Below are 16666 nucleotides of genomic sequence, written 5' to 3'. Positions count from 1 at the left end.
CTTGATTGATACCATCTTCGTTAGACATGCCTATGATAACTTGCATAGTTACATAAATTTAGAAAAGGTTTGTCAACAGACCCAACACTCAGCTTATGCTTGTTTGCCAAATCTTACTTTTGTTATGCTTTCGTCCCATACCATATGCAAGTGGGTGTAAAAAGGTATTTGGAAAACACATCATAGCTCAAAAGTGTTATGAAAATTACACTTTATCACTCTAAACTATATTTCTAAATACACTTTATAGCCTGAACATTTTGAATGCATGATTTGCACCCGCAAGTTCTCAACTATGATCATTGTTACATATTGCACTCTGACATTAAGTTTGTTATTAACTTGGATAGAAAAATATGAAACCACTTGAAAAGACCCAATTGTCCATCTTTTCAAACTTAAAAAAAAGAAACAAAAGATAAATTAATCTTTACTACCCTAAATTATATTTTTAATCACACTTTGTACTCTGAATTTTGAGTTTTCGTTTAAATTAACAACAAACTAAAAGTTGGTGTGCAAAATGTCATAGTTTAGAGCGTAAAATATAACAAATATTATAGTTTAGTGTGCAAAACGTATATTAAACAATGTTGAGGTGCAAAGTATAATATATGGTATAGTTTAAATGGGGGTGGCAGAGTATAATTTCCCCAAAATATTTAGGCACTTATATGTTCTTGACGTGTTCCAAAAGAAAAAGAAACGTATGTGCTTTACTTTCCTACAACCAAACATAAAAAAGGAGAAACATAGTAATAAATAAAAATAATAGAGATATATATGAAGAGAATAAAGGGAAAGAGGTATAAAAAAAAAAAAGGAGAAACAGAGAAATAAATAAAAATAATAGATATATATATATATATTTTTTTTTTTGAGAAGCAATAATAGAGATATATATGAAGAGAAAAAAAGGGAAAGAGGAATAATAAAAAGGAGGTAAAGGAAAGAAAGCATGTCACTGATTTTATTTATTCCCAGAAGAAAATATAGACAACCACCTTTTAAATTCTCTCTCTATATAACCCACTACTACCCTCGTACTCTTTCATTTCATTGATCCAAAAAACTAAAAATCTTGCCCACCTCTTCACCTTTAACCTTCAGAAACATGGCAAGAGTTTGCCTTTTCTTCCTAGTTCTCTGCTTTGTTCTTTACATGGCTGGCATGGCAGAGTCCACTGTTGCCAGACATTCCAAACCCACAGATTTCATCCAAGCCTCGTGCAGGGCCACTCGCTATCCTGCACTTTGTGTTCAATGTCTTTCACATTATGCAAGTGCAATTAAACAAAGTGACAGGCAATTAGCTCAAACAGCCTTGTCAGTGAGCTTAGCTAGGGTGCGTTCAGCTGCTGCGTATGTAGCCAAGATGACTAAGGTTAGAGGGATTAAGGGCAAGGAGTATCAAGCTGTCAAAGACTGCATAGAGAACATGGGTGATAGCGTGGACCGGCTTAGCCAGTCGGTTCGTGAGCTCGGCCATATGGGTCGAGCTGTAGGTCAGGACTTCATGTGGCATATGAGCAACGTGCAGACTTGGGTAAGTGCTGCGCTCACTGATGAGAACACTTGTCTTGATGGGTTTGATGGCCATGCCATGGATGGAAATGTCAAGGCTGCTGTAAACAGAAGGGTCACTAATGTTGCTCAAGTCATCAGTAATGCTCTTGCATTGGTTAATCGTTTTGCTTCTAAACACCAAGCTACTACAGCCCTCGAAAAGCCTTAAAAGTTTGTCTTATAATGAGGTTTGATGGTTAATATGTATATGTGACATGATATATTTCGTGAGTAAGGTTTGTTCCTGAACTAGATGTTGTGTTAGGGTGGTCTCTGCTTGCTGCTTAATGTGTAAATTAATGTAAAATGAACCTAATGTTAAAGTTTGTATCTTGCTTATGTCTGCCTTATAGAATATCAAACTTTTGTTTGTTATAATTATGATCTCTCAATTGTTTGGAATTTTGCCTACCTTTGGTTTGGATCGAATTTTATTTGTTAATTGCAAGTTTAAAATCACTTGCCTCAAAAAGAAAGTTCAGAAAACATAATACTCCTTTTAATTTGAATACATTAAAACCCATGAACATATGATCATCAAAAAAATAAAACCCATGAACATAATGCAAATGATTTTAGACTTCAGGTAGATAAACTAGAACTCAACAAAAATGATGAATTGCTAAAGTGTGATTCCTCCTAAAGAAATCCCATTTAGTTATTCATGAAAATTACACAATCTTACACTAAGTGGAAAGGGGGAAGAATAATTTAAGTGATCTACCTAACCAATCTTTCCAAATCACCAGTGTCTTTGTCAGTTTTTGTTTGGACTTGACATGATGGAAATCGTTTCCACGTTTTTGTGTTGAATATGAAATGAAAACAGACCACTTAAAAATTAAAAAATTTCGCACTAATGTGACACTTAAACAGGTCAAATTCCTGCAGATATAAGATCAATTGAATCCTATGCTCAATATGAGAAGTTGAGTTATTCATATATCTTTTTAAAACACCATGAGACTGATAAGTCAAAACCTCGAGTTGTTCTGCAATTCTCTCCAATTATTTTAATTGGAGACAAGAGGCCAAGAGGGTGGCCATGGTATATACTTTTAGTTGAACCAGCGGTAGTGGACAATGGAGGAGAGTTCTCATATTTTATTGGTCATTGGTTTGGTTGATACTCTATCATATGCAGTAGCAATTTACGAACTTCTCTAGAATGCTCTTTAGATAATTTAGATTTTACTTAGATAAGCACTACTTTAATTAAAGGGTTAGGCCTGAGGAGAACAAGGAGACAGCCCGACCGGAATTTGCGGGCATATAATTTGAAAAAAACAAAACACACTAAAGCTAAAGCTTTAGTGTAATTTCCAATGTGATTATTATAATATCTTCCTTTTGACTACTTTGGATTTCCTTTACTGAAGATCAAATCTGATGACAGTTGACTTTTTATTTAATGGACAAAAACATTAGAATATGCAAATAATTAATTGAGAGGTTTGAGCCTGGCACCTGTGTTTAAATAATAATTTTTAATTTTTTTAAAAATATGTATGAATAAAAAAATGTGTAATGTTATTTAAAAATTGAAAATATGTGTTTAAGAGTACGCGAACGGTCTCTTATTATCTTCTAAAGTCTTTTTTTTTAAGAAACTTGAGAAGCTTTAACTTTGGATTTTTTTTGGAAATGTAGAAGCTTATCTTATAAACATACTGAAATAATAAAATGGTGCCCAGAAGACATGGGAAAGTAGAAATTCTAGGACAGAATCAGTAATAAATTTAAGCTAAAGTGACAACTTCAGCCAAAAAATTGCATTGTTATGAGAGCCATTTTCATTTCTTGCACAGCATGTGATACACTTTAATTGTGTAAATCCTAATCCTAGTCTCCCACCCATCCCATTATCAAAAAATGAGAATCACTCTGAGCTCAATATCTTCGAAAATTCTTTTTCTAGAATTACAATAAATTACATACTTTCTAAAAAAAAAATGCACTTGAGATCCTATCAAGCACATAAGTAACCAATTAAGCTTAAAGTTTAATTATGTTAAGAAATGCTAAAAGCCCCCCAACTATTGAAATATTAAAAAAGAAAAAAGAAAAAGAAAAGAAAAATAAGTGTGTATGTACGAAAGAGATTACCCACATGGAGATGAAATGTATTCACTATCATGGTGAGAAGGCAATGCCTGCAGTAAAGCTAAAGGCATTTGAGTAGATAACAGAAGACCCGTCCACAAAGATACTTGTGACCCATGTGAAATTCAACTAGCCTAAAAATATGTTAGGGATCTGCTTATTTTGCTAAAATTAAAAATTTTATATTGAAAATACCTATAAATAAAGATAAAAGTTTGCTGAAATAGTACCGTAGGATTCATGAATAGTACCAAAAAATACAGTAAAATTTATAAATAATAGTAAAAATAAAATAAATAATAAAATAAGTTGATTTTTTAATTTACAACCACACGCAACACAAAATAAAATCATTAATGTATTTCAGTATTTTTGGGAATGGACTGGACTGCAATGGAGATGGAGGCCACGTGGACTAACAGTAAAAGGAAATTTATATAAGAGATACTTATGGTTATGGATTCTTCAGGACTAGGAGAGACAGAGACAGAGACAGTGAGAGATAGAAGTGGACCCCTAAATCATTATGGGCTCTGCCGTATTAAAAACTGAAAAAAGAAGAGTGAAAACTGAAAAGCATAAAAGCATAAAATCATTATGGGCTCTGCCGTAGAAGAAATCAAGAAAGAATAAGAAGAAAGCCCCATGCACGTCTTTATGGGCTCGCTTTGATGAATAATGGGCATGTCATTTCCTTCTACATGAAAGAAATCCTACGTGTCTTTCTTTCTTTTTTTGCTAAATATCCTTTTCTTTTTCTTACCAGGTATCACCTATTAATTAATGCAATCACCTATGACTCCAAAAAAAAAAAATAGCCCACTTATAAAAAAAAAATTTAAACAATTTTATTAGTCAATAAAATGCATTAAAATGCCCCATTGTATGCAAAAGATTAAAAATGAAAAAAAAAGTAAACTTCAACTAACAAAATTAAATTTTAAGAGACAAATTTATTAACTCATTCTTGAAATATGCTAAAATCAAAATTAATACCAGATAAATTCATTAATAATACAATATAATTGCCTTGAAATATATTAAAATAGAGATTATAAATTTACAAAACAAAAGAAAAACTTCTCATTTCTCTATCTCTCTGCCTTAGTGCCTCTCCATCTATATTCTTACAATCTTACCTTTCTTTTCTTCATTTTTATCTTGATTCTTGATTTTTTTCCATAAACTCAGTCAATCAGTCTAGCTTAAAATTTTTTTGGTTGATTCCAGCGTACCAATCTACTAGTCACCAGAAGTATTCTTCTTCAATTTTTCCCCTCTTTCTCTTTGTCTTTCCGAAAATGAAGAGTGAGAGTCTTCTATTTATTTAACTTAAACTATATATATATATAGTTTGTTTGACACTTTTACTGCACAATTGTTTGATGGGAGTCTCATCATGGGAGTATGGGACACGTTTTTTGCTATAATGCCTTTTCTGCCCCTCTTTGGATCCTTTTCTGCTATGATAATTGATAGCACACGTTTTTTGCTAGGATGATAGGAGTAGTGGGGTACAAGCTGGACGGTTTCTCACTTTTTATTTTTATTTTTTTTATCTGACACTTTATCTAATATTATAAATTATTATATCAATTAATAATTTGATGTGTATTATATTAACTCATTTGTAATATGGTGACACTAATTTATTAAACCATGTATTAAATTAATTTTTATTTGTGCAAGTTTAGACTTTAAAGTGGTCATAGTTTTAGAAAAATTGCAATAATCAGGTTCTATTATTTTATATTTTAAAATTTATTTTTAAAGTGATTAGCTATATTATCAATTGAAAAAGAAATGTTAGAAAAACTTAAATACAAAAACTTAGTTAGTAATTTTGCATCTCAAAAAGCAAAAAAAAAAAAAAGATTTAAAAAAAAAAAATTCAATATATATATTATTTGATTAATATTTAATTATAAAAAAGCATCACTTAAAATTTTCGTCTAAGGTCTCAAAAGTTGTTGAGCCGGCTCTGTTTCTTACCCATAAGCTTTCCCTATAATAAATACGCAAATGTTAAAATAATGTAGGGCTCACTTAATAAAAAAATTGGATAAATGAGAGATTATATAAAACTGACCATAAAACCTATAAAATTGACAAAATACTGACATAAAACTGAATTATTGACAAAAATTGGGCATTAATGGGCACATTACTGTTCCGTTAACACAACTCTAATAAATAATGGGAATTGGGATACATCACACACAACACCCATGAGACCTACATTTGTACCTCAAAACTTCTATTCCCCTCCAATTTCAACTAGGGAGGCGTTAAGTTACAACTAGATGTACAATATTGTGTTTGTGCGCATGTGAAATTGTGAGAGTCCAGCATCATGATCTTTTTTTTTTTTTTTGATGAAACATCATGATCTTTTAATGCTAGAACCTTGAAAGCCTTATTAACTTTGGGCCTGTTCTAAGTCCATTTTCCTTGAAAATTTTGAATGACGGTTGTTGGATCCTTAATTCTTCTAGAATAGCTTGGCTAGAGTGTGTGCCTACACTCTTCTTAAAAAAGAAAAAAAGAAAAAAGTGTCTACACTCTACACTACCATGCATGTTGGATGCTCAAGCTCCCTCTTTGGTAAAATAGTTCCCACACCCTGTAATACACCCTCACATATACACTCAGCACATAAACAATTTAAAAAAATAGATATATGTATTGATTTTAACAATTTAGTTCAATAAAATTACACTTAGCCCCCTTAATAATATCATTGATCCTTTCAAATGTCAAAAAAAATTTTATAAATCTAAAATTTTAAAAAAATTTAAAACAAAATTAACAAGCCAAAAAAAATTAGCCCAACAACAAAATTTACCAATAACAAAGCCAAAAAAAAAAAAAAACCAATTAATCAATTTTACACAAAATAAACAACCAAGCCCTTTAAAAATCTTAAATTGAACTAGATTGGTCATACTAGTGGAGTAGATGATGAGAACTAAAAAAATTAAAATACTACCCCCTTGTTTGTAGAGTGGTTATTCTTGTGCTACTCCTCCAATTTTTATTGCAACTATAGAGCTAGCATTTTCAGTTATGAATGTCACCAAAATTGATCTTCGCAATAAAATGGAAGGTAAGTTTTTTATGGACGCTATGACGTTTGTTAAAGGAGTTTTTATACTTCTTGTACCTTAAACACGTGTCTTGATGTAATTAGACAACTTTTAGTCTAGGCTTTTTCTAAGAAGGAAGTTAGGCCTGACGCTCTCGCAGAATGGGCTTTAAGGTCTCATTCCGCCGCTGCCAATTTGTGCACAAATATTGAGTCCGAAGTCCAAGGGACGACATTGCAAACTGGGCTTATTCTCCATTTCTACCGCAAAAAGAACACTTCTCCAACTTTTGCCGCAAAACTGACTTTTCTTAACTTTTTATTGTACAGTTAGTTTTCTACACTTTTCTACAATGTGAGTGACAATTCCCTATTTTCTGCTGCAAAAATATTTCTCCTCATTCTGCACATAAACTCTAAAACTCAAAGAAAATACTCATCAAGAAAATGTTAGTTTACATGGGTTAACATATTCTCAAATATATACATAGATATATTCGCATATATACTTATACGTATTCACATATAGACACACACACACATATGGCAGAATAATGATTAGTTTGAATTAAAAGCAATGCACGTAATAACAAAAAATAATGAAAGCTTTAGCATAAATAATTATAGGTAAAGAGTATTTGCAACAAGATGTTGGCTAAAAAGTTCTCAATCCCAACTCACACAACCTTATTACCAAATAAGGCTATAAAGTTATGTGGTTTGGAATGTGAGTCAAAGTAGTCATCCTTTGGGGATTGCAAAGATTGTGCTTTGGTGTTTTTTGAAGGAAGGAAAGGATTCCTAGTGATGCATGCTAATTTTTCCATGTATTCTCTACTTTCTCTCTTCTCTCAAATATCACGTTCTTTCTCTTTTCTTTCTTCTTTCACTTTCAACTCACCATTCAGATTTCCTTCATATGTTTTTCCTTGATTTCTATGTTGTTCTTCCTACTGTTCTTGCTGTTGTAGTTGTTCCCATATTCATAGGTATTGTTCCTTTTATACCCAAGATCAATCCTAGGTGTTTTCCTTCTTTACCTTTGTTTTCACCAATCATTTTGTCTGCTGCAAGCATTTAGCCAACACCCACAACGTATTGGCCATTATTTTCTAGCCGTGTGCAAGTGGGTTCATTCCCACTACTTGGCTTTACGACAAACTTCATCATCTTTTTGGTAAAGGACAATCTGCCACACACCATTACTTCTCTCTCTCTCCCCAAAACGGTAGCCGTCATTAATTCTCTTTTTCTTCACTTTTCTAGCATGCATCAAATGGTTCCCACTTTTGGTAAAGATGCTTTCCTAGCAAAGCATATTCCTAAAAGTAGTCTCGACTGAATACCAAATCTAGGTCATTTGCCCCTTCCACCAAACCACGCCCTCTGCACCTCATCGGTCGTGGGCCTTACTCCCTTGTGGCCTTGCATGGTTAGGATGCAGAAGGGCAAAGCCCAGATCTTACCTTACTGCCTTGCTGCTTTTGTCTTTTCTTTGATTTTTTTTTTCTTTCTCCTTCATGTGTTTTCTATTGCTTTTGTTTTGTCTTATTGTGTTTCTCTTTACTCTATTTTCATTCATGCATTTCTAGCTGTTGTGGTTTTGCTTCCTGCTATGTTGTCATTTCCTTTGGTTTGACTTTTCTTTCCTTCACGCAATTCCTACTGCTAATACTTTCTGCTATTCCTTATTTCTTTCCATCGTGTCTCTTACTGGAGATAAGTTTTGTTAGGACATATGTGATTCAATGTTAAGAACATATGTCACTATTTTATGTAATTAACTAATCTTTTGACAAAACGCACTTTACTTGTAATTGGGTAGATCTAGAATGTATTTAATACTTCAAGGAATAAGAGTTCAAATTCAAGTGTTAAAGTCATGCAAGTCTGTCCAAGATTTAAGTGTGAAAAGTGTTGATCATTAAAGCTTGACAGCTAGCATCTATCGAGACTTGAAGAGCTGTTCCAGCTCGTTGCTCGACAGCAGCTCGACAGATAGGGTATCTATCGAGGTTTATGAAACTCAGAATTTCAGGTCTGTTTTTCATTCAATCCGTGATTGTATGTTTGGGCTTTCTTTTCTCACAACTCTAGACATATAAAATGATTATTTTAAGGGCCGTATCAGGTTGCACAGCCAAGAGCACAATTGCACAAGAGCATAATTCCTCAAGTGTGACCGGAAACCTAGTTTGCCCTAGTTCTTGAAGAAGCTGTTGTGTTTGTACACCATAGGGTTTTGTGACCAAGCAACTTTGTGATCTTCATCGTGTGATGAACTGAAGAACTTTGCAGCCAACAATCTTCTCTAGTTGGTGATTGAAGTCGCGTACTGGGATCTGCGCAATTGGTTAGTCACGTACTAGGAGTCGTGCATTAAAAATGAGAGATTGTCACTACAGAACAAGTCCAATTGGGTATTAGGGTAAGGGTTCAACTGTAGGTTGGTATAAGGTACTGAGATTCTTTTACTTGTAACTGCTTGTTGTGATAATAGTGAATCCTCGAGAGTGGTGACCTTAAAACCACCCGGTAGGGTTTTTTTACCGTGTAGGTTTTCCCCATTCATAAACAAATTATCGTGTCAATTTATTTTCCGCTGTATAATTTAGTATATTGGTGATTTGTTTGTGCTACTACACGTTTGCATGTTAATTTGATTAATTAATAAATTTGGCTAATTAATCAATTAATTCATCATAAGGGGTCAATACATTCTTAGCCTATCAAGTGGTATCAGAGCAGGCACACTCTGATTAGGGTTAATCTTTGTGTGTGATCCATTGACCCCTATTTGTCATGGATAGAGGACAATCTCTTATTATACCTCCATTTTTTGGTGGTACTAACTATGCATACTGGAAAGTAAGCATGAGAGTTTTCTTGCAGTCTCTAGATGAGAAGGTGTGGCAAGTTATAGAGATTGGCTGGACCAAGCCAAAGAAAGCGCCGGTCGATTGGGATGATGCTAAGATCAAGGCAGAAAACTTCAACAACAGGGCATTAAATGCATTATTTAGTGCAGTCACTAATGAGGAGTTCAAGAAGATATCCTCTACTGAAACTGCTAAGGACGCATGGACCATTCTCCAAACAACCTATAAGTCAAGGATTCGAAACTTCAGAGGCTTACTACAAGCTTCGAAGAGATTAAGATGGAAGAGGATGAGTCGTTCGATAAGTTCTATGCCAAGCTCAAGGACATAGTGAACTCAGACTTTAATCTTGGGGAAACCATTCCTGAACCCAAGATTGTGAGAACGGTGCTGAGATCTCTACCTGAGAGATTCAATGCCAAGATCATTACCATTAAGGAATCAAAGGACATTGACAAAATTTCTTTGACTGAGTTGGTTGGAAATTTGCAGACCTATGAGTTGGGTTAGACAAGGATTGGGAAATCGAGCAAGAGCAATAGCGTGACACTGAAGGCCAAGAGCAGTGACACTGATGAGTCTTCTGATGATGAAGATTCTAAAATGAAGTCCTATATCACCCGGCAATTCAAGAAGTTCATAAAGAATGCCAATGCGAAGGGCTTCGACAAGGACCGTAGGCAATCCAGTTTTTCTCAGTTCAAGAGCCAAGATAAAGGGAAGAAAGATGCAAGGAATGACAGTCAGTATACTGTTCCCTCAGGACCCAAGTGCTTTGGATGTCAAGGTTTCAAACACATGAAACAAGAGTGCCCCACTTATCTCAAGTCTATTGGGAAAATTAAGGCACTTGCTGCTAAGTTGAGCAACATCGAACCTGAGGATGATTCCAAAAATGAGGATGAAGGAATCCTGAATGCTTTCACCGCCACTATCAATCCTACTGAAGGGATTGTAGAAAATGTGGAAGAAGAAGAAAACTTGGTGGAGTCAAAATTTGAGAAGATGGATGAGCAAGATAACATCCACACAGCCTATGCAAAGTTATACAAGGTCTCGGAGAAACATGAGAAGCTATATAGGTTGGCCACCAAGAAGCTCAATGATGTGGAGCTTGAACGAGAACAACTCTCCACAAAATTTGATGAAGCAAATCAGACTATTAGAGCACTAAGGTTTGAGAACAATTTTTTGGCTGAGAAGACCAAGAAGCTTGAGATGGAATTGTTCTAAGTGAGAGCTCAGTTGGAAAGGACCTTGAGTGCAAAGCTTGATGAGATGCTCAGCATACAAAAATCTGCTTCCGATCGAACCGGCTTAGGGTATGATTTTTCTTCTCCTAATATTGCTTCTTCTAGTACTATTGTTTTTGTTTCTCTTGCTAACAATATTGAGAATAATGATGCCAAAACTGATTTAGCTAGTGAGAACATAGACAAGGATAAATCTATCTTAGGAGCACCCCTTAAGTAGGATAAGAAAGAAGCTAAAAACCCTAGGGCTAAGAACACTAACTCTTAAAAGCCTAAACAGAAGAAGTAACATCTTTGTCATTACTGTGGAACAGCCGGTCATACTCGACCTAATTTCTATAAGTGGTTAGTCACTCAATAGAGCAACGACATGATCGCATCGAGAAACCAGAATCAGTTTCCATCCTCTTTTGCTCCTCTTGGAGATCTTCTCAAAGCCCTCATGTTTTTTTCGAACTTGAACGGTTTCAATTCTTCCCCCTCATCACCAGTTCAAGGGTTTGCTCAAAGGAAAGGCTCTTCCAAGGTGTGGAAGGAAAAGGGCTCCAAGTGATTTAGTCACTTTTTCTCTCTCTCCTTCTTTTTGTTAAGTTTGCATTACTTGTGTGTTTTACTTTAGTGTTTTGAGTCAGTCTAGTTTTATACTTTGCATTGCTTTTTTTTACATGTTTTTGTTTGTTTTTCAGTTTTTTTTTAAAATTTTTGTTTTTCATTCATAAAAATAAAAAAAAATTGAAAAATCAGGAAAATACAAAAATAATGTGTGTTTGTGTACATTGTTACTTGTGTACCTTGAATGGCCAATGAAACAAAATTTTCTAAACTTTGTATCTCTTGTACCTTAGATGAGCCTCTCTATGAACAACTAAGCAAGTGAGCTTTATGGTTCATGTTTGTGATGAGTAAGATTAAGTTATCTCTTGTACTTAACACTCGTATCACTCTTTTTGACGAGAAGGACTAGAAAATCCTAAGAGAAAGGCATAAATAATTATTTCACCACAGTTGCCCGCTAATCATGAAATGACATCTGTATGCTTCGGCATAGCAAAAGTGCAATGTCAAATGCTTAACATAATTGGGTATTTCTTTTCTATCTCTTATATGCCCATGAATGGTTTGCTTAAAAGAAAAATAAGCAAAGAAAAATAAAAGCAAAAAGATTAAAATGCTTTATATATGATTGTAAGCGTGTTTTCTAGGAGATGTGGGAGTTATAGGATGTACCTCGAAGGTAATAGTCCCCATCAAACAGTTATGATCATGTGTGAGTTAAATTGATTTACTCATATTTCAAATCGTTATAACATAGATATACTTATGCAATCTTGCGATGTTTTTCACACACAACACGCAATATTCTTTGTTACTTTTGATACATGTGCAGGTACAATGTGATTTGGTCATCACGAGGTTTACATGTGCTATTGTGTGTTCACTAAACTGTCTTGACTTATTTTTGAAATATAAAATTGGTTAGACTTGTTTAGTGTGTGTGTGTATGTTTTGGGATCTATGTGCTTAACAATTTTTGTTGAAAGATGTTTTTAAGAGATCAAAATATTGTTTAAATCCTTGGTTGAGTTGCATGTTTGATTGTATTTATATTTGCGTTTTTCTCCTCTTTGAAAAACTGTTTTTAAGCAATCTCGACAGCTGTTCGATAGCTCTTCGACACCTCTTGATACCTGGCTTATCTATCGAGCTCTTCAGTTGCTTTTTATCGCAATCTCGACACCTCTCGACAGCTAAGTGGATCAATCGAGAATTTTTCTATCCCCTTGATAGCTCCTCGACAGCTACCTCGATCTATCGAGCTTCTTTTGCCTTGGACACCTGCTTGATAGCTACTTCTATCAACCTCTTTAAAGCTCGACAGATCCTCGACACCTCTTGATCTGTTAAGAATTACTGAGGTGCTATATAAGGAGCACTCGATCTCAGGCTCATTCTATTTGATCTCTCTCGATTGCTCTCAACCGTTTCACCTCCCAAACACACTTCTCTCTCTCTAAACCTCTTCCTCAAGAATTCTTCAACCTTAATCAAGTTTTCTTCACTTGGTAAGTGTCTAAATCCCTCATATTCATGCATTTCATTGTTTTTAACCTAAGTTTTTGGGATTATTGAAAATTTTAGGGTTTTACAAAATCAAAGAGGTTTTTGCAAAAAATTTTGGGATGGTTTTTGAAGATTTGATCTTAAAAACTTCATACATTGCATCTCATGTGCATTATAACTATATTTTCATGCATTTAGATGTGTGTTATATATGTTATATGATTGTGTGCTAGTAGAATTGGATTGGGCTGAGCCCATAATGCTTTCTCTATTGCATGTTACATGTTCATGCATTCCCATGCATACGTTCTTTTTTTTTTCAATATATTTGGATATATTGGAACTACTTGGAACTTTTTTGATTGTCACTTTCTCCCTCTCTCTCTTCTGTTTGCGTTAGTCTGCTTCTATGGCACCCAAGCGCAAATCTGTTCCGTCTCGGAACCCTCTTCGTTTCGGGGCATCCACTTCTGCTGATCCTACTCCCTTACACGTTCGATTCCGTGATGAGAAGGCCAAATCAGACTTCTTTGAGAACTTTTCCCGACGAGGCATTCATTTAGAACGCTAAGTCATTCTGTCAGACTTCTCCGACACTGACCTTCCCACTGTCATCCACAGTAGGGAATGAGAGTCACTATATAACGTCTCAGTCATATGTCCATCCATGCTGATACAAGAGTTCTACTCCAACATGCATAGATTTGATTATTTAGTACCTCAGTTTTTCACTCGTGTTCGAGATACGTGCATCGTGGTCACCCCGGATATTGTATCCGATGTGCTCCATGTCCTTAGGGTATCGCATCCTAATTACCCTAGTTGTGAGTGTCTTAAGACTGTCTAAAGACGAGTTTATATCAACTTTTTGTGAACGACCTTTTGACTGGGGAAAGCATCAGTTCACACTTGTTCAGGCTTTGCTAAAGGCCCTTGGTATTTGAACATGGTTATGACTTTTGTTCTTCATCCCCTATCTCATTATAACTCTATCACAAAGCCCCGTGCTTGGTTTTTGCTTTCCCTTCTTGAGCATCTTAGTATATATTTTCCTTCTCACTTCATTCTTTCCCTCATAGATATGTATAGGGATATGGAAACCCGTGATAAGCTCATCTTCCCTTCTGTTATCATGAGAATTCTATGCCATTTTTCTGTTCCCTTTCCCGTGTCTGACCACTTCTTTGTTATGGGTGCTATAGATGCCACTACCGTTATACAGAGCGAGGCACAGTTTCGGTCGAGACGATCCGGGTCTACAGCTCCTCCTATTCCTTCGGCTCCATCCACATCCGCTCCCTCTTCTTCTACGGGCGGTGTGACTCTCGAGGACATCATGGTGCAACTTCAACGCATGGATGCTCGCCTTGCCACTTTTAGTGATGAGTTGTGTCAGGTGAACATCCATGTTGGTCGTATGGCATGACGGCAGGCGATCATGGGTGGCTTCGTCGCATCTTCTCCACCTTCACTAGTGGCTTCTGAGGATGAGGATGATGTTGATGATGCTACTGCTTCCGATGATGAGGATGATGGCGATGCTAGCTCTTCTAGTGCTGACGAGATGTCTACTTGACACTCTTACCCTTTGTCACTCATGACAAAAATGGGGAGTAGTTTTGGATATGAGAGTAATCATACTCATAGGGGGAGGGTTAGTATAAGAGATTTTTGTTAGGGGGAGTGTTGATTTTGAGGGATGTAGTGAGGATTTCATGTATCTTTTTCTTTCTTTTTATTTTTAGATACATTGTTCATGTACCTTAAATCTTGTGTACCTTAGATCTAGTGATCATTTTGTGATAGCAAACCTTGTACTTGTTAATATATATACATTGTGAGGTTGTTATTACAGTTCTTTCACCTATCTCTCCATGTGTTGTTTATTTTCTCTCTTTATACACATGTTTCTTATTTTATTGTATGCAATCGTTTATTTTAGTTTCACACAATGATGCCTTAATGAATTTTGTTTAAGTGTTTCAGAAATATAGGTTGTCAAAGTCTTCCTTGCCATGAACTCTCTTCTTGCAAAGTTTTTCAAGAGTTTGTGTTAGGATAGATTTTATTGTACTTAACAAGTGAGTATGAGTTGTGTGATTTATGATTTCTTTCATATGTTCATTTGTTTGTTGTGGTTTTGTCACGGATTGCCAATCGGGGAGATTATTAGGACATATGTGATTCAATGTTAGGAACATATGTCACTATTTTATGTAATTGGCTAATCTTTTGACAAAACGCACTTTACTTGTAATTTGGTAGATCTAGGATGTGTTTAATGCTTCAAGGAACAAGAGTTCAAGTTCAAGTGTTAAAACCATGCAAGTTTGTCCAAGATTCAAGTGTGAAAAGTGTTGTTCATTAAAACTCGGTAGCTAGCTCGACAGCTAGCATCTATCAAGACTTGAAAAGCTGTTCCAGCCCGTGGCTCGACAGCAGCTCGACAAATAGGGTATTTGTCGAGATTTATAAAACTCAAAATTTCTGGTCTGTTTTTCATTTAATCCGTGATTGTATGTTTGAGCTTTCTTTTCTCACAACCCTAGTCATATAAAATGATTATTTTAAAGGCTGTATCAGGTTGCACAGCCAAGAGCACAATTGCACAATAGCATAATTCCTCAAGTGTGACCGGAAACATAGTTTGCCCTAGTTCTTGAAGAAGCTACTGTGTTTGTACACCATAGGGTTTTGTGACCAAGCAACTTCGTGATCTTCATTGTGTGATGAGCTGAAAAACTTTGTAGCCAACAATCTTCTCTAGTTGGTGATTGAAGTCGCGTACTAAGATCCGCGCAATTGGTTAGTCACGTACTAGGAGTCGTGCATTGAAAATGAGAGATTGTCACTATAGAACAAGTCCAATTAGGTATTGGGGTAAGGGTTCAACTGTAGATTGGTATAAGTTACTGAGATTCCTTTACTTGTAACCACTTATTGTGATAATAGTGAATTCTCGGAAGTGGTGACCTTAAAATCACCCCGGTGGGGTTTTTGCCATGTAGGTCTTCCCCATTCGTAAACAAATCACCGTCTCAATTTATTTTCCGCTACATACTTTAGTAAATTGGTGATTTGTTTATACTACCACGCGTTTGCATGTTAATTTAATTAATTAATAAACTTAGCTAATTAATCAATTAAAATATCACAAGGGGTCAATACATTCTTGGCCTATCAAGTTTGGTTTCTCTTCTTCTTTTATAAGGATTTTTTGGACTTTATGGGCTTCATGGGCTTGCTACCCTTTATTGGGTCAAAAGGGTCTTAGACCCAATTTGCCCTAATCTACCAAAGTCATTCCCTTGCATTTCTCTCTCAACGTAGACATAAGTCTAGAGTTTTATTTCTTTTTTGTTTCTTTGGTCTTCTTGGTGGGCCTTTGGGCCATACTTTTTATTGGGCTTTTTTCCTTATGGGCTTTCGGGTATGAATTTGCAAAAATAGGCATCAACGATGTTAATCATTAAAAGGGACATCGTTGCGACAATTAGTGCAAATTTAATTATAGATGATTTTGAAAATTCAGAAAAATGCCGAGTTCCTTTTCCTTAAATGATTGCATTGTAATTTGTAATGTATTAAGAAATAATGATTTTTGTGTTTTTGTTTTTGTTGACGGTTCTTTAATGCTAAATAAATGCTTATTTGAAGTTTCATAATGATTCTTTTGTTTATACTTCCACCCCCTAATTCCAAGTCCTAACTTTGTCTCT

General features: G+C 35.2%; 1 protein-coding gene across 1 annotated transcript; it reads left to right on the top strand.

Moving 5' to 3' along the window:
• Positions 1 to 950: 950 nt before the first annotated feature.
• LOC142611833 (pectinesterase inhibitor 9) lies at positions 951 to 1944 on the top strand. Its single transcript, XM_075783973.1, has one exon. The coding sequence runs from the start codon at positions 1115 to 1117 to the stop codon at positions 1733 to 1735; it is 621 nt and encodes a 206-aa protein (XP_075640088.1). The 5' UTR covers positions 951 to 1114; the 3' UTR covers positions 1736 to 1944.
• The last annotated feature ends 14722 nt before the right edge of the window (positions 1945 to 16666 follow it).

Source organism: Castanea sativa, chromosome 10, assembly GCF_040712315.1.
Source record: "Castanea sativa cultivar Marrone di Chiusa Pesio chromosome 10, ASM4071231v1".
Lineage (NCBI taxonomy): Eukaryota > Viridiplantae > Streptophyta > Magnoliopsida > Fagales > Fagaceae > Castanea > Castanea sativa.
The sequence above is the reverse complement of the archived record's forward strand: the minus strand, read 5'-3'. Positions and strand labels throughout refer to the sequence as shown.

What these genes read in the sequence shown, in the direction of transcription:
- LOC142611833 (XM_075783973.1), top strand. Translation starts at nt 1,115, where the DNA reads ATGGCAAGAGTTTGCCTTTTCTTCCTAGTTCTCTGCTTTGTTCTTTAC.